The 25,455-nt window shown below is 39.5% G+C and overlaps 1 protein-coding gene across 1 annotated transcript in view; it reads right to left on the bottom strand.

The window, feature by feature from the left end:
• Window positions 1–13,411, bottom strand: part of frem2a (FRAS1 related extracellular matrix 2a) — a 193,585-nt gene extending 180,174 nt beyond the window's left edge. Inside the window, exons 1-2 of the mRNA XM_029766741.1 lie at window positions 11,874–13,411; window positions 4,448–7,976 (exon numbers count right to left, since the gene is read on the bottom strand). Coding sequence (XP_029622601.1) covers window positions 4,448–7,976; window positions 11,874–13,301 — 4,957 coding nt within the window. The 5' untranslated portion in view covers window positions 13,302–13,411. The remainder of the gene's footprint in view (window positions 1–4,447; window positions 7,977–11,873) is intronic.
• Window positions 13,412–25,455: the final 12,044 nt, after the last annotated feature.

The raw sequence follows: 25,455 nt of genomic DNA, 5'->3' as shown, positions 1-25,455 counted from the left end.
GTACTATCCTGTAGTGTTTATATAGACTGTACTATCCTGTAGTGTTTATATAGACTGTACTATCCTGTAGTGTTTATATAGACTGTACTATCCTGTAGTGTTTATATAGACTGTACTATCCTGTAGTGTTTATATAGACTGTACTATCCTGTAGTGTTTATACAGACTGTACTATCCTGTAGTGCTTTTAGACTGTACTAACTGTATTGAGATGAGGCCATAATGAAAGCTTCAAGGCACAGAAACTTGGCAGAACCAGAAGTATTGAGATGGGGCCCTAACACAAGGCACAGATACTTGGTAGAACTTGAAGTATTGAGACGTGCCCCTAATGGAAGCTACAAGGCACAGAGACCTGGTAGAACTTGAAGTATTGAGTATTGAGATGAGGCCTTAACACAAGGCACATAGACCTGGTATAAAAGGAGACAATATGTAAAAGAAGACAAGGAGAAGAAGCAACTCTGACGTTTTGAGACACAGCCTCAATGTAAGGCATGCAGCTATGGCAGATCTAAAAGGAGACGAGGAGAGGGGGTTAGTTTATACTATTGAGACCCTGCCGTAATGCATGATATAGCAGATCTAAAAGGAGATGAGGAGAGGGGGTTAGTTTATACTATTGAGACCCTGCCGTAATGCATGATATAGCAGATCTAAAAGTATACTAAAGTAAGGCAGAAGGCAGAAAGACCTTGCAGAATTAGAAGTATTGAGATGAGCCCCTAATGGAAGCTACAAGGCACAGAGACCTGGCAGAACTAGAAGTCAACATTCTGAACCGTAGGGCACTAAGGTCATGAAATATTTAGCAAGGTGCATCGTGGGACCAGCCCAGGGTAGTAAGAGGGGTAAATAAAGACAAGAGTGTCTCTTTCGCCTCGCTGCATCCTCTGATGAGAATGTTTGCTGACTCTCTCTCTCCTCCTATATCTATTTGTCTTCTCCATCTCTCTCTTTATCTCTCTCTCTCTCCTTGCATCTTTCCTTTTGTCCTTCCATTTCTCTCTCCCTGCCCCTCTCTCTCTCTCTCTCTCTCTCTCTCTGTCTCTCCCTCTCTCTCTCTCTCTCTCTCTCTCTCTCTCTCTCTCTCTCTCTCTCTCTCCCTGCCCCCCTCTCTCCCTGCCCCCTTCTCTCTCCCTGCCTCTCTCTCTCTCCCTGCCTCTCTCTCTCTCTCCCTGCCTCTCTCTCTCTCCCTGCCTCTCTCTCTCTCTCCCTGTCTCTCCCTGTCTCTCCCTGTCTCTCCCTGTCTCTCCCTGTCTCTCCCTGTCTCTCCCTGTCTCTCTCTCTCTCTCTCTCTCTCTCTCTCTCTGTGTATATCCCTCCCTCTCCCCCTTCTCCCCTATCTCCCTTTCCCAGACACAGTGACACTCTGGTTGCTGTCAGAAGAATTTTCTGTCTTCCAGAAAGAAAAGCCTCTGTTTCCGTCTGTCTGCCTGTCTCTGTTTCTAGTCTTGGCTTCCCTCCACAGCGATTTTGACTAGAAGGTATGCAGCTATGGACAGAATTTACTTGCGTAGCATGTTAGGAGAAACTTTGCAGCAGGTTAGGATAATTAACGTAGCAGGTTAGTAAAAATAGGTTAAGGTTAACAAAAATGCTAAAAATCTTCCTGACGCGACTTGAACACGCAATGTTTTTTTTATCATAGCCGTATACCATCTAGCACAACCCTCCACACCTCGGTGCCTCTCTCCTCGCTTCCTAGTATGACTGGGTTTGAATCCTAGACTTGTCTCTACAATGTGTTTACAACACACTCAGCACGTCAAGTTAGACACAGATCACTACACTTCTAAAGAGTTTTACAGAGAATTATCTTACATTATTCGATTGATTTCCGTCTCTCATACACACACAATCATGCACATACACGCACACACACCTACACTGACCTCTTACCCATGATCCTTTACTTTACTCGTCTCATTGAACAAGCCACTGTACTGAACTACCATTTGGGATGCAGCCAAGAATGAAACATCTCCCCAAACTGGTGTACCTTGCTATTTTAAAACTACAGACTTTACTAAAAACACTACAGTGAATACTATAGTATTTAACCATAGTATACTATGCCTTGAGGAACTGTCAGGCGTGCGCCTTGAGGAACTCTCAGGTGTGCCGCAAAACTTTTCCTAGTCTTGATAATTGTTTGGAACACTGACTTATAAACCTGTACTGTGGAATGTACATGGAATTTTGCAGCCCACATTAAAAAATATTATAGTATACTATGGTTAAATGCTATAGTATTCACTGTAGTGTTTTTGGTAAAGTCTGTAGTTTTAAAATTGCAATTTTTTTTGTAAGGGTTACTGTAGTATATACTGTTGTGTCATTGTGGAATCAAATCTCATTCAATTCATTTTTTTTTTAGCTTCACAATTATTTTTTACATACTTTCAGATGATTTGGACATTTGGAGCCTATTTAATCTATTTTAAAAAAGGATCAAAGAAAATAGATTATTTGCAGTGTGGATCAGATGAGATGGAGTTCATTACCACTAAATAAATGAATAGGGTCATTTTAGGTGTGCTGCTGCTGCTCCAAAAAATTTAATAACTTGTGAATTTGCTTTAGTCTGCCTGGATTGCCAGATGAGTGGAGACCAGGGTTCGCAGTTTTTAGGACAAGCTCAATCAAGCCCAGATTAAATCTATGCGATTTTGAATAGTATTTGAACCCAGGCCTGCTATGCTAACATACAACCGCAGCCTCCCTGTTAATCACACTCTGAAGAGCAAGGCTGTAATTAACATCTAAATTGCCGCTAATACCTCCCTCCCCCATAGATTAACATTTCAATTCCCCAGCCAGTACTTGCCAGTTAGATCAATAATTATCCTGATCTAAATAAAATCTTTGTAATGCGTTGGGTGATTAAGTCATTATCTAGTAATTATGAACAGAGGGAATGTGTAAATACATGTGCTTAGCTGTGATTGTTCCAATGTCGTTTCAGATTCTGACTTTCCAAGACAAAGACTTACCAATAATACCGGTTGTACATTTTAAATATAGATTTTAATATGCTATTTAGATTTAAACAAAACCTCAAAGTAAATAAACAACTGTTTTAGAAAATCATGAAATCAATCAATCAATCTATCAATTAATCAATGAATCTATCAATCAATTAATCTATCAATGAATCTATCAATCAGTTAATCTATCAATGAATCTATCAATCATTCAATGAATCAATCAATCAATGAATCTATCAATCAATGAATCTATCTGTCAATAAATCAATGACTCTATATATCAATGAATCTATCAATCAATCAATTAATATATTTTTCAATCAATCAATTAATCTATATATCAATGAATCTATCAATCAATCAGTCAATCGATCAATCAATCAATCAGTTAATGAATCTATCAATCAATCTATCAATCAATCAATGAATCTATCTGTCAATAAATCAATGAATCTATATATCAATGAATCTATCAATCAATCAATGAATGTATCTGTCAATCAATCAATTAATCTATATATCAATTAATCTATCAATCAATCAATGAATCTATCTGTCAATCAATCAATTCATCTACATATCAATTAATATCAATCAATCAATTAATTTATATGTCAATCAATCAATCTATCAATCAATAAATGAATATATTTGTCAATCAAACAATGAATCTATCAATCAATCAATGAATCTGTCAATCAATCAATCAATCAATCAATCAATTAATCTATCAATCAATCAATGAATCTATATATCAATGAATCTATCAATCAATCAATGAATGTATCTGTCAATCAATCAATTAATCTATATATCAATTAATCTATCAATCAATCAATGAATCTATCTGTCAATCAATCAATTCATCTACATATCAATTAATATCAATCAATCATTGAATTTATATGTCAATCAATCAATCTATCAATCAATAAATTAATATATTTGTCAATCAATCAATGAATCTATCAATCAATCAATGAATCTGTCAATCAATCAATCAATCAATCTATCAATCAATCAATCAATTAATCTATCAATCAATCAATGAATCTATATATCAATGAATCTATCAATCAATCAATGAATCTATATGTCAATCAATCTATCAATCAATCAATTAATCAATCAATCAATTCATCTATATATCAATGAATCTATCAATCAATGAATCTATATATCAATGAATCTATCAATCAATCAAGTAATCTATATGTCAATCAATCAATTAATCAATCAATCAATTGATCTATATATCAATTAATCTATCAATCAATCAAGTAATCTATATGTCAATCAATCAATCAATCAATTCATCTATATATCAATCAATCTATCAATCAATCTATCAATCAATCAATCAATCAACATAACTAAGTGATAAGAAATCATATACCCAAAGCAATTAATTCATCAAACAATCAATAATCAATAATACCGATTGGCTGGTGTCTTACCTTGACTGAAGGTGTCGATGGAGTCGTTCCCTTTGCCCAGGTTGATGAGGTAACCATGCTTGGGTTCTGTGGTGACGTGGAATACTAAGGAAGCCGGAACGCTGTCCCTGTCTAACGCCCGTAGAACTTTGGAGGTCATGGGGAACCCCAGGTGCCCCGTGGACAGGGTCCTCAGTGTCGGGGCGCCCTTATTCACCACCAGCTGGGGGACATTGTTATCTATGGCCACCACCGTGATCTTCATCGTCTGTGGGCGCCGTGTCTCGAACACCGTGTCGGGGAACACGTAGAAGTCAGTGTGCGTCCCGTCAGTCACAGTAAATGAGAAGGAGTCTTTGGAGATCTCGGTGCCATCGTGTTTGTAGCTGATGAGGTTCTCGTTGAGGTCTTGCTTGGTGAAGATGGTGACCGGTGTGGTGTGGTTATGGAGGAGTTTGCCGTGCACCGGTGGTTGGGTGATGGTGAACTTCAACAACCGGTCAGCTGTGTCCTGGTCCTCTGTGGTCAGCTCGAATGGCGTGAGGAGTTTACTCTGCCCCTCGGTGACCACGAGTCCGTGAACCGTTAAAACTGGTTTCTTGTTATCCACATCCACGATAGAGACTCGGAACGTACGTAACACCGGGTTGTAACCGTCGGTTACCTCAAACTCGAAACTGTCCATCTTGACTTCGTCGTCCGAGGTATGGATGTAGTAGACTTTACTGCCAGCCAGCTGGAGTTGGGTGAATGACACGATGGGGATCCCTGGTGTATCAGTACACTCCAGGTGTCCTCTAACTGGAGCTCTGGTGATGGTGAACACCAGACATTCATCTGGACTGTTGAGATCGCTAGTACTGAGAATATCTGTGGTCAATGTCACTCTACTGCCTTCCTTCAGAAAGACTCCCTTGCTGACCACGTCTGGGAAGACCATGTCGATGCTCCTGATGGTGATGTAGAAGTAACGATCGATCAGAGGGTTCATGCCGTCGGTGACGTCGAACCTGACCAGGTCACGGATGCCTTCCTGACCATTGTGTGTGTAAACGATCAACCTTTTGTCCACATCACTCTGTGTGAAATTCATGCCTAACATGATGTTCTCCAGAGAACCAGATGGGGTTTTCCTCTGAAGAACACCCTGAACAGGACCGAAGCGGATCACATAGGTCAACGCTCCATCGTCCGAGTCTAGATCGGTGGCTTTGAGGACCTTGTTGTTGATCTCTTTTGCCTCACCTACTTCCACCTCCAGACCGACATTAACCAGCATTCTCGGTGTCTCGTCGTCGAGGGCGATGATCATAACCATGGCGGTTCTCTCTACCGAATATTTCCCGTCTGTTAGAATAACGTTGAAGCTGTCCTCGGTGGTCTCAGAGTCGTCATGTTCGTAGATGAAACTGGAAGCTTCCCTGATCTGCTCTAAGGTGAAGTTTATGATTGGGACTGAGCCTGTGGCTAGCTGGTTGAGGATGAAGCCGTGTTTGGGCAGTTTAGAGATGATGAAAGTCAGCTCCTCAGCTGGGATATCAGTGTCTGCTCCGTTCAGGAGATTAGTGTCTATGACTATATTCATCCCCTCCATCACAACTATCTCCCTCAAGTAAATCTCTGGCTTTTCATCATTAGCCGGAATAATCACAATAGGGAAGAAATGCCTTTTTGAGAAGTTGATACCGTCGGAGCATCTAAATGTGAACCTGTCCTCTACGGGTTCTAACCCATTGTGGATACTCTGAATGTAATATACATGTCCTTCTCTGATGTCTCTGATGTAGAAGGCGCTGACTGCCGTCCCTGACCGTGAACTCTCTGATCCAGGAGCTGGGGAGATGTTCTCCACATAACCAGACGTGGGCTGGACGATGATGGTGCAGAGAATATCATCACTGGTTGTGTCTTTGTCTTCGGCCTTTAAATACTGTGCTCCGATGGCATACTTCTCTCCTTCGACAACGATGAACTGGTCACCCACGGTTACCTCGGGGGCCTGGTTGTCAACGGGGATGATTGTGACGCCGACGTGGACACTGTTGACCTTGTTCCCGCCCACTGACCAATCATCTGACATGTCAGTTAGGGTGAGGTTGAAGCTGTCCTTGATGGATGTCAGGCCAATCTCTCCGCCGGTGTGGGCGTACACCACTAAACCGTTGATGATGTCGGCTTGGGTGAACTTCACGGCATGCGCCCCGGCAACAAGGATGACACCAAACACGGGCGCGTTCTCGATGATGAAGGTCAGCTGGAGGTCGTCGGTGTCCTCGTCCCACCCCTTGAGGACGCCCGTGGTGATCTCCATAGCTCCATTCTCTAGGACGTCCATGTGAGAACCGACCGTCTCGGCAGGTAAACTGACAGTCGGCATCTCGTCGTCTACAGGCTTCATGACGACTCTGACTTTAACCGTGATGACGTGGATTCCATCGCTGATGTCGAGTTGGAACACGTCGCTCACTGTCTGGTCGCCGTTTTGGACGTATGTGATCTTCCTGTCCGAGATGTCCTCTAGGTAGAAAGCTCCCCCTTTGGGTAGGTCTGAGAAGGCAAGCAGGACTTGGCCGTGCTGCGGAGGCTGTCTGAGGGTAAACGATATCTGTTTACTGTCTGTGTCTGGGTCTGATGCGTCCAACTCAGCACTGGATATCACATGCATGCCTTGCTCAAACACAGAAAAGCCAGTGTTAGTGATCTGTGGTGGTTTGTTGTCAACTGGCTGGAGGAAAATCCTGAAAGCCCCCTCGACGCTATTCCCGGCCGTGTCTTCGACGGAGAACCGGAACTGGAGGACGTGAGCCGTGATGCCCAGCTCCTGGTCGGGAGGACTGTAGGATATCTTATGGTGGTTGACCTGAGCCTGCGTGAACTCGTTGACCTCAGTGTCGGGGCTCTCGGTCAGAACAATGGACCCGAACACCACCGGGCTGTTCTCGTCTGTGTCTGTTGGTGGCTGGATCACTGTATATTTCAGGTCATGGTCCTCAGAGTCTAGATCAGTGTAGAGAAGCATGTTCTTACCGAAATGAGTCAGCTGGTACTCCTGAACAGTCACTTGGAGCGTGGTACCGGGAAAAAGCTCAGGGGGAATGTCGTCGATGGGTAGAACCCTGATGATGAACATGCTCTCGCCCGATTCGTTAGGCGGGTCATTGTCGTCATGGACTTTGAACACAAACTGGTCTATGACTGTGTCAGTGTTATGTAGTCCGGTGTGTTTATAGAACACCTTCCCATCTGTGATGTCTTTCTGCAGCCACTCTGTCACCTCCTTCTCATACACCTCATCCTCAGCGTTGAACTTCCATGACTCGGGGTCCTCTGGGGCGTCGGACTGCCTCAGCAGCAACCCCCCGATGGTCGAGAATGGCGGCTCGATCATGAATTTGATCGTGGAATCTTCTGAGTCGATGTCAGCGGCGCTAAGCATCAGAGGAGAGATGGCCATAATCTGGTTCTTGAAGAGCACAAGACCAGTGTTGACGTTGATGATGGGAGGCTCGTCGTCCATGGGAACAATCGTCAAGGGAAACAGGAACTCCACCTGAGAGAGAGAGAGAGAGAGAGAGAGAGAGAGAGAGAGTGGTTTATTTCAATAAGGTCTATAGAAGTACACAATACACTGTACTTAGAGCATGCGCTGACCAACTGGCAAGTGTCTTCACTGACATTTTCAACCTCCCCCAAACCGTCTGTACTATCTTCATGTTTCAAGCAGACCACCATAGTCCCTGTGCCCAAGAAAGCATAGGTAACCTGCCTAAATGACTATCGCCCAGTAGCACCCACGTCGGAAAGGCTGGTCATGTCTCACATCAACACCATCATCACAGAAACCCTAGACCCACTCCAATTCGCATACCACCCCAACAGATCCACAGATGATGCAAACTCAATGGCACGCTACACTGATCTTTACCACATGGACAAAGGGAACACTTATGTCAGAATGCAGTTCATTGACTACAGCTCAGCGTTCAACACCATACTACCCTCAAAGCTCATCACTAACCTAAGGACCCTCGGACTAAACACCTTCCTCTGCAACTGGATCCTGGACTTTCTGACGGGCCGCACCCAGGTGATAAGGGTAGGCAACAACACATTTGCCATGCTGATCCTCAACACGGGGCCCTCTCAGGGGTGCATGCTTAGTCCCGTCCTGTACTCCCTGATCACCCACAACTGCATGGCCAAGCACGACTCCAACAGCATCATTAAGTTTGCTGACAACACAACAGTGGTAGGCCTGATCACCGACAATGATGAGACAGACTATAGGGAGGAGGTCAGAAACCTGGCAGTGTGGTGCCAGTACGACAACCTCTCCCTCAACGTGAGCAAGACAAAGGTGATGATCGTGGACTACAGGAAAAGGAGGGCCGAACACGCCCCTATTTACATCGACGGGGCTGCAGTGAAGCGGGTCAAGAGTTTCAAGTTCCTTGGTGTCCATATCACCAACAAACTATCATGGTCCAAACACACCAAGAAAGTCGTGAAGAGGGCACGACATTGCCTTTTTCAACCTCAGGAGACTGAAAAGATTTGTCATGGGTCCCCAGATCCTCAAAAATATATACAGCTGCACCATCGAGGGGATCCTGACCGGTTGCATCACCGCCTGGTATGGCAACTGCTCTTGAACTGACCATAAGGCCCTACAGAGGGTGTGTACAGCCCAGTACATCACTGGGGCCAAGCTTCCTGTCATCCAGGACCTACAGTTGAAGTCGGAAGTTAAAAGTCATTAAAACTTGTTTTTCAACCACTTCAACCATTAATTGTTAACCAACTATAGTTTTGACAAGTCGGTTAGGACATCTTCTTTGTGCATGACACAAGTAATTTTTCCAACAATAGTTTACAGACAGATTATTTCACTTATAATTCACTGTATCACAATTCCAGTTGGTCAGAAGTTTACATACACTAAATTGACTGTGCCTTTAAACAGCTTGGAAAATTCAGAAAATAAACTAAACTAAGCTTCTGATAGGCTAATTGACATTATTTGAGTCAACTGGAGGTGTACCTGTGGATGTATTTCAAGGCCTACAGTGAGGGGAAAAAAGTATTTGATCCTCTGCTGATTTTGTACGTTTGCCCACTGACAAAGCAATGATCAGTCTATAATTTTAATGGTAGGTTTATTTGAACAGTGAGAGACAGAATAACAACAAAAAAATCCAGAAAAACGCTTGTCAAAAATGTTATAAATTGATTTGCATTTTAATGAGGGAAATAAGTATTTGACCCCCTCTCAATCAGAAAGATTTCTGGCTCCCAGGTGTCTTTTATACAGGTAACGAGCTGAGATTAGGAGCACACTCTTAAAGGGAGTGCTCCTAACCGCAGCTTGTTACCTGTATAAAAGACACCTGTCCACAGAAGCAATCAATCAATCAGATTCCAAACTCTCCACCATGGCCAAGACCAAAGAGCTCTCCAAGGATGTCAGGGACAAGATTGTAGACCTACACAAGGCTGGAATGGGCTACAAGACCATCGCCAAGCAGCTTGGTGAGAAGGTGACAACAGTTGGTGTGATTATTCGCAAATGGAAGAAACACAAAAGAACTGTCAATCTCCCTCGGCCTGGGGCTCCATGCAAGATCTCACCTCGTGGAGTTGCAATGATCATGAGAACGGTGAGGAATCAGCCCAGAACTACACAGGAGATCTTGTCAATGATCTCAAGGCAGCTGGGACCATTGTCACCAAGAAAACAATTGGTAACACACTACGCCGTGAAGGACTGAAATCCAGCAGCACCCGCAAGGTCCCCCTGCTCAAGAAAGCACATATACATGCCCATCTGAGGTTTGCCAATGAATATCTGAATGATTCAGAGGACAACTGGGTGAAAGTGTTGTGGTCAGATGAAACCAAAATGGAGCTCTTTGGCATCAACTCAACTCGCCGTGTTTGGAGGAGGAGGAATGCTGCCTATGACCCCAAGAACACCATACCCACCGTCAAACATGGAGGTGGAAACATTATGCTTTGGGGGTGTTTTTCTGCTAAGGGGACAGGACAACTTCACCCCATCAAAGGGACGATGGACAGGGCCATGTACCGTCAAATCTTAGGTGAGAACCTCCTTCCCTCAGCCAGGGCATTGAAAATGGGTCGCGGATGGGTATTCCAGCATGACAATGACCCAAAACACATGGCCAAGGCAACAAAGGAGTGGCTGAAGAAGAAGCACATTAAGGTCCTGGATTGGCCTAGCCAGTCTCCAGACCTTAGTCCCATAGAAAATCTGTGGAAGGAGCTGAAGGTTCGAGTTGCCAAACGTCAGCCTCGAAACCTTAATGACTTGGAGAAGATCTGCAAAGAGGAGTCGGACAAAATCCCTCCTGAGATGTGTCCACACCTGGTGGGCAACTACAAGAAATGTTTGACCTCTGTGATTGCCAACAAGGGTTTTGCCACCAAGTACTAAGTCATGTTTTGCAGAGGGGTCAAATACTTACTTCCCTCATTAAAATGCAAATCAATTCATAAAAATTTTTACATGCGTTTTTCTGGATTTTTGCCTTTAAATTGTTTAACTTGGGTCAAACGCTTCGGGTAGCCTTCCACAAGCTTCCCACAAAAAAATTGGGTGAATTTTGGCCCATTCTTCCTGACAGAGCTGGTGTAACTGAGTCAGGTTTGTAGACCTCCTTGCTCACACACGCTTTTTCAGTTATGCCCACAAATTTTCTATAGGATTGAGGTTAGGGCTTTGTGATGGCCACTCCAATACCTTGACTTTGTTGTCCTTAAGCCATTTTGCCACAACTTTGGAAGTATGCTTGGGGTAATTGTCCATTTGGAAGACTAATAATCTGTCTGTAAACAACTGTTGGAAAAATGTATTGTGTCATGCACAAAGTAGATGTCCTAACCGACTTGCCAAAACTATAGTTTGTTAACAAGAAATTTGTGGAGTGGTTGAAAAATTTGTTTTAATGACTCCAACCTAGGTGTATGTAAACTTCCGACTTCAACTGTAGCCTCGCTATTGATATTTTATTGTTACTTTTTTAAATAAATTCTTCATTTTCGTTAATTTTTTTTCAATTTAGTAAATATTTTCTTAACTATATTTTCATAAAACTGCATTGTTGGTTAAGAACTTGTAAGTAAGCATTTCAAAGTAAGGTCTATTATACCTGTTGTTTTCGGTGCATGTGACAAATAACATTTGATTTGATTTGATTTTTCGACTATTCATTAGCACTCGGCCAGGGATACACCCCCAAACCTTCCAATCTGAAGGAGGACGCTCTAACCACAAGACCACTGAGTTGTTCATGAAAGACAGTAATTGGGAACTTATACTTTTCTGTTCTTTTCATTTTTTTCAATAAGGTAATGTTACATGGTATCAATAGCAATGAACGCTGAATTATTTGATACAATTAAACATTTTCATAAATAAGATAAATACCTGGTTCTTGCCATCTGTCATTCTGAAGATGATGTTGTCGCTGTACGTGTCGCTGCCATCGTGTCGGTAGATAACTACACCCGTATTCAGGTCGGCAGCCGTGAAGTACTTCCTGCGCGACCCCAGGACTGTGAGGTCACCGTGGCGGAGCCCGTCGACGACGGTTACCGTAACACCGTCCAGGTCGTCCTCGTCACTAATCTCCAGGTTGTGGGTAGAGAAAAGGGGGCGGGACTGACCTTCGTAAAGCAGCTGACCCGTATTCCGCGTCACGACCGGCGCCAGAGAGTTAATCGGCTTCACCACAATCATGAACGCAAAGGGGTCCGAGACCGCCACGTCCGGATCCACCACCTCAAACTCTATCTGAAAGATCCTCTCCGTGTCTGAGTCCAGGGAGGGAGGCTTGTAGGCTATTTTCAGGTCCCGTAGGTCTCTCTGGTCAAACGAGGTGATGGGTAGGTTCCTGTCATCCGTACTAACTATATAACCATCCTCATAAGAGAGAGGGGAGGTGATGTTGAAGATAAGTTCATCAGGGTTCGACTCAAGGTCCTCCGCAGCCAGCATGTCAGTGGTCAGAGCTGTCATCACAAACTGACTCACCTCCATCATCAGCGTTGCCATGAAGCTGGGTTTAGGAGGAGTGTTCGCCTCTCCATCCTTGATGCGGATCGTCAGTTGAAAATACTCCTCTTTTATTACGTTTCCCTCTTTATCACATAGTTCAACAACCATGGGCACATGGTCTCTGTTGGGGGATTTGCGAACAAACGTGTGCTCGTAACGGATGCCAGATTGGATGAATTCATCACAGTCCATAATTTTAGTGAGTCCATCATCTACAAGTCTTCCGTACTTGGGGAGAGGGCTACCACTCGCTAAAGAATTCACCTTGCATTTTTCAGAGTTTCTGTCATAAGTGAATTCCAAAATCTTTTTATCAATGGCATTACTAACGCCGTTCAGTTTGGCAACGGTCAGCGGCATGTTTTTGGTGACAACCTCCATTTGCGTAAAAACCACCTCTACCTCCGTCATGAATGGGATGATAACGGTTTCGGTTGGAGTATCGTACCTGAGCTGTAGTCTCACTCTGTCCTTAGCCAGGCTCCTCGAACCGAAGTGGGAGTAGGTGACGTCGTTGGGACCGAAATCACACGGAAACTTTTTGGGAGAGAGGTGCCCGGGTCTCTGGGAAAGCGGCTGGTTATCCAGAACGGTGATGCTGCAACGGTCCCCCGGTTGCGTTTGAATCACCAAATCATTGACAGGATCAATGAAAACGGATCTCCCGAAAGGCACGCGTATTCCGTTATTTGCCACCAGTATCGCGTCCTCAGACAGTTCTGACCTCAACGGGAAAGATAATCCGTAGCTATCTGAGAGCGACGCGGCAACGAGGATAAATCTATAAAATAGTAGCATAGTGGGAGTCAGTGGATATAACCCAACACAAACGCTTTTAAACGGTATGTTTTGGAGAAGTGTCCGGTCCGTTGTTGTTATCCTATCCTACAGTTAAAATCCGTTACAGAAAGGTTAGAGACGGAGTGAAATTCCATACATGCATCAACGTGACAGAGCGGCATTCTCAATGAGACATTTGCGCGCACAGTTTTAACTTCAGGCACTTGGGGACCAGTGTGAGAGAGATCCCGCCCACCTCCACAGGCTATTGGATGATTGGGAGGAAGGAATGCGCGAGGGAGACTGTGCATATATGGTTATTGTTATCTGGGATTAATGGGACGTCCTTACCCTAAAACCTTAAAACCTTTAACCTTTACTCTTACCCTAAATTTAACAGTAATCATAACCCTTACCTAACCCTCAACCTAACCTTAACCCTTACCTTAACCATTTTCAATTTCAACTTCAATGAGGTAAGGACTTCCCAAGAAGCCTGGATAGAAAAGAGCCTGTGAATAGACAGAGATGACACCCAGAGAGAGAAGAGGAAACTAGAAAAATACTGTGAATTAAGGAAAAAAAGAGTTGTATGCAAATAGGCCTACATCGGTTTTCAAAAATGTCCCATTTTAATAGCCTATAACATTTCAATGTTCTAACATTGTTGGGGTTGTTGATGCCTGTAGGTCTACATAGCCTACAGATTGTTATAAATAAACCAAATCCCAGCGTTCAGTAATAGGCTTGGAAGGTCACTCAACAGGCTCGGCACTGAGACAGATGACTGATGATTGGCTGAAAGAAATTGATAATATGAACCTTTCTGGGAGCTGTTTTTGTTAGATTTCATTGCAGCTTTTGATATCATTGATCGGAAAATCTATTTACTGAAAAAAACGTTAAGTGTTATGGAATTACATCCTCTGCCTTATCATGGATTGAGAATTACCTATCTAATAGAACACAGAGTTACCTATCTAATAGAACACAGAGTTACCTATCTATTAGAACACAGAGTTACCTATCTAATAGCACACAGAGTTACCTATCTAATAGAACACAGAGTTACCTATCTATTAGAACACAGAGTTACCTATCTATTAGAACACAGAGTTACCTATCTAATAGAACACAGTTACCTATCTATTAGAACACAGTTACCTATCTAATAGAACACAGAGTTACCTATCTATTAGAACACAGTTACCTATCTATTAGAACACAGTTACCTATCTAATAGCACACAGAGTTACCTATCTAATAGAACACAGAGTTACCTATCTATTAGAACACAGAGTTACCTATCTAATAGAACACAGTTACCTATCTATTAGAACACAGTTACCTATCTAATAGAACACAGAGTTACCTATCTATTAGAACACAGTTACCTATCTATTAGAACACAGTTACCTATCTAATAGCACACAGAGTTACCTATCTAATAGAACACAGAGTTACCTATCTATTAGAACACAGTTACCTATCTAATAGAACACAGAGTTACCTATCTATTAGAACACAGTTACCTATCTATTAGAACACAGTTACCTATCTATTAGAACACAGTTACCTATCTATTAGAACACAGAGTTACCTATCTATTAGCACACAGTTACCTATCTATTAGAACACAGTTACCTATCTATTAGAACACAGAGTTACCTATCTATTAGAACACAGTTACCTATCTATTAGAACACAGTTACCTATCTATTAGAACACAGAGTTACCTATCTATTAGAACACAGAGTTACCTATCTATTAGAACACAGAGTTACCTATCTATTAGCACACAGAGTTACCTATCTAATAGAACACAGAGTTACCTATCTATTAGCACACAGAGTTACCTATCTATTAGAACACAGTTACCTATCTATTAGAACACAGAGTTACCTATCTATTAGCACACAGAGTTACCTATCTAATAGAACACCGAGTTACCTATCTATTAGCACACAGAGTTACCTATCTAATAGAACACAGAGTTACCTATCTAATAGAACACAGTTACCTATCTATTAGAACACAGTTACCTATCTATTAGAACACAGTTACCTATCTATTAGAACACAGAGTTACTAATCTATTAGAACACAGTTACCTATCTATTAGCACACAGAGTTACCTATCTAATAGAACACAGTTACCTATCTATTAGAACACAGTTACCTATCTATTAGAACACAGAGTTAACCAATCTAATAGAACACAGAGTTACCTATCTAATAGAACACAGAGTTACCTATCTATTAGCACACAGAGTTACCTATCTATTAGAACACAGTTACCTATCTAATAGAACACAGAGTTACCTATCTATTAGCACACAGAGTTACCTATCTAATAGAACACAGAGTTACCTATCTAAGAGAACACAGTTACCTATCTATTAGAACACAGTTACCTATCTATTAGAACACAGAGTTACCTATCTAATAGAACACAGTTACCTATCTATTAGAACACAGTTACCTATCTATTAGAACACAGAGTTACCTATCTAATAGAACACAGAGTTACCTATCTATTAGAACACAGAGTTACCTATCTATTAGAACACAGAGTTACCTATCTAATAGAACACAGAGTTACCAATCTATTAGAACACAGAGTTACCTATCTAATAGAACACAGTTACCTATCTATTAGAACACAGAGTTACCTATCTATTAGCACACAGTTACCTATCTATTAGAACACAGAGTTACCTATCTATTAGCACACAGAGTTACCTATCTATTAGAACACAGAGTTACCTATCTATTAGAACACAGTTACCTATCTATTAGAACACAGTTACCTATCTATTAGAACACAGAGTTACCTATCTATTAGAACACAGAGTTACCTATCTATTAGAACACAGAGTTACCTATCTATTAGCACACAGAGTTACCTATCTAATAGAACACCGAGTTACCTATCTATTAGCACACAGAGTTACCTATCTAATAGAACACAGAGTTACCTATCTAATAGAAAACAGTTACCTATCTATTAGAACACAGTTACCTATCTATTAGAACACAGTTACCTATCTATTAGAACACAGAGTTACCAATCTATTAGAACACAGTTACCTATCTATTAGCACACAGAGTTACCTATCTAATAGAACACAGAGTTACCTATCTATTAGAACACAGTTACCTATCTATTAGAACACAGAGTTACCTATCTAATAGAACACAGAGTTACCTATCTAATAGAACACAGAGTTACCTATCTATTAGCACACAGAGTTACCTATCTATTAGAACACAGTTACCTATCTAATAGAACACAGAGTTACCTATCTATTAGCACACAGAGTTACCTATCTAATAGAACACAGAGTTACCTATCTAAGAGAACACAGTTACCTATCTATTAGAACACAGTTACCTATCTATTAGAACACAGAGTTACCTATCTAATAGAACACAGTTACCTATCTATTAGAACACAGTTACCTATCTATTAGAACACAGAGTTACCTATCTAATAGAACACAGTGTTACCTATCTATTAGAACACAGAGTTACCTATCTATTAGAACACAGAGTTACCTATCTAATAGAACACAGAGTTACCTATCTATTAGAACACAGAGTTACCTATCTAATAGAACACAGTTACCTATCTATTAGAACACAGAGTTACCTATCTATTAGAACACAGAGTTACCTATCTATTAGCACACAGTTACCTATCTATTAGAACACAGAGTTACCTATCTATTAGCACACAGAGTTACCTATCTATTAGAACACAGAGTTACCTATCTATTAGAACACAGTTACCTATCTAATAGAACACAGAGTTACCTATCTAAGAGAACACAGTTACCTATCTATTAGAACACAGTTACCTATCTATTAGAACACAGAGTTACCTATCTAATAGAACACAGTTACCTATCTATTAGAACACAGTTACCTATCTATTAGAACACAGAGTTACCTATCTAATAGAACACAGAGTTACCTATCTATTAGAACACAGAGTTACCTATCTATTAGAACACAGAGTTACCTATCTAATAGAACACAGAGTTACCAATCTATTAGAACACAGAGTTACCTATCTAATAGAACACAGTTACCTATCTATTAGAACACAGAGTTACCTATCTATTAGCACACAGTTACCTATCTATTAGAACACAGAGTTACCTATCTATTAGCACACAGAGTTACCTATCTATTAGAACACAGAGTTACCTATCTATTAGAACACAGTTACCTATCTATTAGAACACAGTTACCTATCTATTAGAACACAGAGTTACCTATCTATTAGAACACAGAGTTACCTATCTATTAGAACACAGAGTTACCTATCTATTAGCACACAGAGTTACCTATCTAATAGAACACCGAGTTACCTATCTATTAGCACACAGAGTTACCTATCTAATAGAACACAGAGTTACCTATCTAATAGAAAACAGTTACCTATCTATTAGAACACAGTTACCTATCTATTAGAACACAGTTACCTATCTATTAGAACACAGAGTTACCAATCTATTAGAACACAGTTACCTATCTATTAGCACACAGAGTTACCTATCTAATAGAACACAGAGTTACCTATCTATTAGAACACAGTTACCTATCTATTAGAACACAGAGTTACCTATCTAATAGAACACAGAGTTACCTATCTAATAGAACACAGAGTTACCTATCTATTAGCACACAGAGTTACCTATCTATTAGAACACAGTTACCTATCTAATAGAACACAGAGTTACCTATCTATTAGCACACAGAGTTACCTATCTAATAGAACACAGAGTTACCTATCTAAGAGAACACAGTTACCTATCTATTAGAACACAGTTACCTATCTATTAGAACACAGAGTTACCTATCTAATAGAACACAGTTACCTATCTATTAGAACACAGTTACCTATCTATTAGAACACAGAGTTACCTATCTAATAGAACACAAAGTTACCTATCTATTAGAACACAGAGTTACCTATCTATTAGAACACAGAGTTACCTATCTAATAGAACACAGAGTTACCTATCTATTAGAACACAGAGTTACCTATCTAATAGAACACAGTTACCTATCTATTAGAACACAGAGTTACCTATCTATTAGAACACAGAGTTACCTATCTATTAGCACACAGTTACCTATCTATTAGAACACAGAGTTACCTATCTATTAGCACACAGAGTTACCTATCTATTAGAACACAGAGTTACCTATCTATTAGAACACAGTTACCTATCTAATAGAACACAGAGTTACCTATCTATTAGCTCACAGAGTTACCTATCTATTAGAACACAGAGTTACCTATCTAATAGAACACAGTTACCTATCTATTAGAACACAGTTACCTATCTATTAGAACACAGTTACCTATCTATTAGAACACAGTTACCTATCTATTAGAACACAGAGTTACCTATCTATTAGAACACAGTTACCTATCTATTAGAACACAGAGTTACCTATCTATTAGAACACAGAGTTACCTATCTAATAGAACACAGTTACCTATCTATTAGAACACAGTTACCTATCTATTAGAACACAGTTACCTATCTATTAGAACACAGTTACCTATCTATTAGAACACAGAGTTACCTATCTATTAGAACACAGAGTTACCTATCTAATAGAACACAGTTACCTATCTATTAGAACACAGTTACCTATCTATTAGAACACAGAGTTACCTATCTATTAGAACACAGAGTTACCCATCTATTAGAACACAGTTACCTATCTAATCGAACACAGAGTTACCTATCTATTAGAACACAGTTACCTATCTATTAGCACACAGAGTTACCTATCTATTAGAACACAGAGTTACCTATCTAATAGAACACAGTTACCTATCTATTAGAACACAGTTACCTATCTATTAGAACACAGTTACCTATCTATTAGAACACAGTTACCTATCTAATAGAACACAGAGTTACCTATCTATTAGAACACAGTTACCTATCTATTAGAACACAGAGTTACCTATCTATTAGAACACAGAGTTACCTATCTAATAGAACACAGTTACCTATCTATTAGAACACAGTTACCTATCTATTAGAACACAGAGTTACCTATCTATTAGAACACAGAGTTACCTATCTATTAGCACACAGTTACCTATCTATTAGAACACAGAGTTACCTATCTATTAGAACACAGAGTTACCTATCTATTAGAACACAGAGTTACCTATCTAATAGAACACAGTTACCTATCTATTAGAACACAGTTACCTATCTATTAGAACACAGTTACCTATCTATTAGAACACAGTTACCTATCTATTAGAACACAGTTACCTATCTATTAGAACACAGTTACCTATCTAATAGAACACAGAGTTACCTATCTAATAGAACACAGTTACCTATCTATTAGAACACAGTTACCTATCTATTAGAACACAGAGTTACCTATCTATTAGAACACAGAGTTACCTATCTATTAGCACACAGAGTTACCTATCTATTAGAACACAGAGTTACCTATCTTTTAGAACACAGAGTTACCTATCTATTAGAACACAGTTACCTATCTATTAGAACACAGAGTTACCTATCTATTAGAACACAGAGTTACCTATCTATTAGCACACAGAGTTACCTATCTAATAGAACCCAGTACCTTATCTATTAGAACACAGAGTTACCTATCTATTAGAACACAGTTACCTATCTATTAGCACACAGAGTTACCTATCTATTAGAACACAGTTACCTATCTAATAGCACACAGAGTTACCTATCTAATAGAACACAGAGTTACCTTTCTATTAGCACACAGAGTTACCTATCTAATAGAACCCAGTACCTTATCTATTAGAACACAGAGTTACCTATCTATTAGAACACAGTTACCTATCTATTAGCACACAGAGTTACCTATCTAATAGAACACAGAGTTACCTATCTATTAGAACACAGAGTTACCTATCTAATAGAACACAGAGTTACCTATCTATTAGAACACAGAGTTACCTATCTAATAGAACACAGAGTTACCTATCTATTAGAACACAGAATTACCTATCTAATAGAACACAGAGTTACCTATCTATTAGAACACAGAGTTACCTATCTATTAGAACACAGAGTTACCTATCTAATAGAACACAGAGTTACCTATCTATTAGAACACAGAGTTACCTATCTATTAGAACACAGAGTTACCTATCTATTAGCACACAGAGTTACCTATCTATTAGAACACAGAGTTACCTATCTATTAGAACACAGAGTTACCTATCTATTAGAACACAGTTACCTATCAATTAGAACACAGATAACTCTGTGTGTCTATGGTAACTCTGTGTGTCTACAGGTAAAGCCTGCGTGTCTATGGTAACTCTGTGTGTCTACAGGTAAAGCCTGCGTGTCTATGGTAACTCTGTGTGTCTACAGGTAAAGCCTGTGTGTCTACAGGTAAAGCCTGCGTGTCTATGTACGCTGATGACTCAGGTCGGCTGCAACAGTAAAATAAATAACTGACGCCCTTAACATATAGCTTCGGTCAGCTTTAGAATGGGTAACTGGCAATAGGCAGGTGCTAAATATCTCAAGAACTAAAAGTATCATTATTTTGGACACTCACTAAACCCTTAACCTCATCTAAATCAAATCAAATGAAATTTCATTGGTCACATACACATGGTTAGCAGATGTTAATGAGAGTGTAGCGAAATGCTTGTGCTTCTAGTTCCGACCATGCAGTAATATCTAACATGTAATCTAACAATTTCACAACAACTACCTTATACACACAAGTGTAAAGGAATGAATAAGAATATGTACATAAAAGTATATGGATGAGCGATGGCCGAACGTCATAGGCAAGATGCAGTAGATGGTATAGAGTACAGTATATACAGAAGAGATGAATAATGTAGGGTATGTAAACATTATATAAAGTGGCATTGTTTAAAGTGACTAGTGATACATTTATTACATCCAATTTTTAATTATTAAAGTGGCTAGAGATTTGAGTCAGTATGTTGGCAGCAGCCACTCAATGTTACTGATGTCTGTTTAACTGTCTGGTGGCCTTGAGATAGAAGCTGTTTTTCAGTCTCTCGGTCTCAGCTTTGATGCACCTGTACTGACCTCGCCTTCTGGATGATAGCGGTGTGAACAGGCAGTGGCTCGGGTGGTTGTTGTCCTTGATGATCTTTTTGGCCTTCCTGTGACATCGGGTGCTGAAGGTGTCCTGGAGGGCAGGTAGTTTGCCCCCGGTGATGTGTTGTGCAGACCTCACTACCCTCTGGAGAGCCCTGCGGTTGTCGGTGGAGCTGCCATACCAGGCGGTGAGACAGCCCGACAGGATGCTCTCGATTGTGCATCTGTAAAGGTTTGTGAGTGTTTTTAGTGACAAGCCAAATTTCTTCAGCCTGAGGTTGAAGAGGCGCTGTTGTGCCTTCTTCAACACGCTGTCTGTGTGGGTGGACCATTTCAGTTTGTCCGTGATGTGTACGCCGAGGAACTTAAAACTTTCCACCTTTCCACTGCTCTCCCTTCGATGTGGATAGGGGGCTGCTCCCTCTGCTGTTTCCTGAAGTCCACGATCATCTCCTTTGTTTTGTTGACGTTGAGTGTGAGGTTATTTTCCTGACACCACACTACGAGGGCCCTCACCTCCATCCTGTAGGCCGTCTCGTCATTGTTGGTAATCAAGGCTACCACTGTAGTGTCGTCTGCAAACTTGAGGATTGAGTTGGAGGTGTGCATGGTCACACAATCATGGGTGAACAGGGAGTACAGTAGAGGGCTGAGAACGCACCCTTGTGGGGCCCCAGTGTTGAGGATCAGCGGGGTGGAGATGTTGTTTCCTACCTTCACCACCTGGGGGCGGCCCGTCAGAATTTCCAGGACCCAGTTGCACAGGGCGGGGTCGAGACCCAGGATATTGAGCTTAATGACGAGTTTGGAGTGTACAATGGTGTTAGATCTATTATTGAATAATGTGGCGATTGAGCAAGTCAAGGAAACTAAACTTATTGGTGTAACGCTAGATAGCAAGCTGTCATGGTCAAAATATATTTTGATTTGACCTTTATTTAACCAGGTAGGCTAGTTGAGAACAAGTTCTCATTTACAACTGCGACCTGGCCAAGATAAAGCAGAGCAGTGCGACACAAACAACAACACAGAGTTACACATGGAATCACAAACATTCAGTCAATAATACAATAGAAAAAGTCTATATACAGTGTGTGCAAATGAGGTAGGATAAGGGAAGTAAGGCAATAAATAGGCCATAGTGGCTAAATAATTACAATATAGCAATTAAACACTGGAGTGATAGATGTGCAGAAGATGAGTGTGCAAGCAGAGATACTGGGGTGCAAAGGAGCAAAATAAATAAAATAAATAACAGTATGGGGATGAGGTAGTTGGATTGGCTATTTACAGATGGGCTATGTATAGGTGCAGTGATCTGTGAGCTGCTCTGACAGCTGGTGCTTAAATCTATAAAAAAATATATATATATACTCAATGGTTGCTAAAATGGGAAGAGGTCTGTCCATGATAAGGAGTTGCTCTAAATCAACCAGGCAGGTCATAAAGGCCCTAGTTTTGTCTCACCTGGATTACAGCCCAGCGGTATGCACGTCAATCTCTCCTGGCTCAAAGTTGAGGAGAGATTGACGTGCATCACTATTGGTCTTTGTGTGAGGTGTTGATGGGTGAAAGGTACCGAACTGTCTGTTCAAGCAGTTGGTCACACAGATCGGACACTCATCGGTACAACACAAGAGACATGCAGCCAGAGGTCTCTTCACAGTCTCCAGATCCAGAACAGAGGCTGGGAAAAGCACAGTATTAAATAGAGCCATGACTAAATGGAACTCTCTGACACCCCAGGTACTGTAACTCAAGATAGCAATAAAAACAGATTCAAAAACCAGATTAAAGAACACTTACAGCACGACGGGGACTGTGAAGAGGCACAAGCATTTTATATACTTAGTATTGTATTATGTATTGTATTATGTATTGTGTTATATATTGTATTTTGTATTGTATTTCGCATTGTATTATGTATTGTGTTATGTAATGTAATATATATTGTATTATGTATTTTATTATGTATTGTATTATGTATTGCTATGTGTTGTATTATGTATTGTCTTATGTATTGTATTATGTATTGTGTTATATATTGTATTATGTATTGTATTACGTATTATATTTGATATTGTATTATGCACTGAGTATGTAATGTATTATGTGTTGTATTACGTATTGTATTCTGTATTGTATTATGTATTGCTATGTGTTGAATTATGTACTGTATTATGTACTGTATTATGTATTGTATTATGTATTGTATTACATAATGTATGTATATTTTATTATGCATTGTATTATGTATTGTATTATGTAGTGTAATTTGTATTGTATTATGTATTGTATTACGTATTGTATTTTATGTTGTATTATGTATTGTATTATGTAGTGTAATTTGTTTTGTATTATGTATTGTATTACGTATTGTATTTTATATTGTATTATGTATTGTATTGTATTATATTATGTAATGTAATATGTATTACTATGTGTTGAATTATGTATTGTATTACGTATGATATTTTATATTGTATTATGCATTGTGTTATGTATTGTGTTATGTATTGTATTATATATTGTATTATATATTGTATTATGTATTGTATTACGTATTGTATTATGTATTGTATTTTATATTGTATTATGCATTGTATTACATTGTATTTTATATTGTATTATGCATTGTATTACATATTGTATTATGTGTTGTATTATGTATTGCTATGTGTTGAATTATGTATTGTATTATGTAGTGTAATTAGTATTGTATTATGTATTGTGTTATGTATTGTATTATGTATTGTATTATGTATTGTATTACGTATTGTATTATGTATGGTATTATGTATGATATTATGTATGGTATTATTGTTATGTATTGTATTATATATTGTATTATGCATTGTATTATGCATTGTATTATGTGGTGTAGTTTGTATACTATTATGTATTGTATTATATATTGTATTATGTATGGTATTATGTATGATATTATGTATTGTATTATGTATTGTATTATATATTGTATTGTGTATGGTATTATGTATTGTATTATATATTGTATTGTGTATGGTATTATGTATTGTATTATATATTGTATTGTGTATTGTATTATGTATTGTATTATATATTGTATTGTGTATGGTATTATGTATTGTATTGTGTATTGTATTGTGTATGGTATTATGTATTGTATTATATATTGTATTGTGTATTGTATTGTGTATTGTATTATATATTGTATTGTGTATTGTATTATGTATTGTATTGTGTATTGTATTATATATTGTATTGTGTATGGTATTATGTATTGTATTGTGTATGGTATTATGTATTGTATTATATATTGTATTGTGTATTGTATTATATATTGTATTGTGTATTGTATTATGTATTGTATTGTGTATTGTATTATATATTGTATTGTGTATGGTATTATGTATTGTATTGTGTATGGAATTATGTATTGTATTATGTATGGTATTATGTATTGTATTATGTATTGTATTGTGAATATTATGTATTTTATTTGTTGTGGGTTGTTTCCTGTTTGAACCCAAGGAAGAGTAGCCGTTGCCTTGGCAGCAGCTAATTGGGGATCCTGATAAAAATACTAAATACTAAATAGACTAGTTCTGACAGTCCATTTATACGGATAATGTGTAGACCTAGACTAGTTTCGGGTCAATTCTATGAAATCCAGTCGATTAATTTTGAACCGGTGGGTAAAAGGTAACCTGGCGTATCTTCTTCACCCACTTTTCGTCTCTAATTATTCTGGTGTAGTTATAGTTTCATTGAATGAAGTATGGATTAAGAGGGGGCATGGAGCTCCCTCTAGTGTTCTGTAAACCAGCAGTGATGTGACTGATGAGACGGGTTGTGACTGTGTGCATGTAAAGAAGACGAAAACTTCCAGAATCTTCCAAAGTAAAATAAAGGTCATTTTAATAATGAGATTGAGGGGCCGGTTTCCCAGACAAAGATCAAATCCAGTCCTGGACTATAAAAACACTTGTGGTCCTCTGTTACACAGTTGGTAGATAGTGGGTTTCGACAAGGTGATGAAAAGAATTCCACGGGGATTCTGGCCCA

Source organism: Salmo trutta, chromosome 12 (genome assembly GCF_901001165.1).
Source record: "Salmo trutta chromosome 12, fSalTru1.1, whole genome shotgun sequence".
Lineage (NCBI taxonomy): Eukaryota > Metazoa > Chordata > Actinopteri > Salmoniformes > Salmonidae > Salmo > Salmo trutta.
The sequence above is the reverse complement of the archived record's forward strand: the minus strand, read 5'-3'. Positions and strand labels throughout refer to the sequence as shown.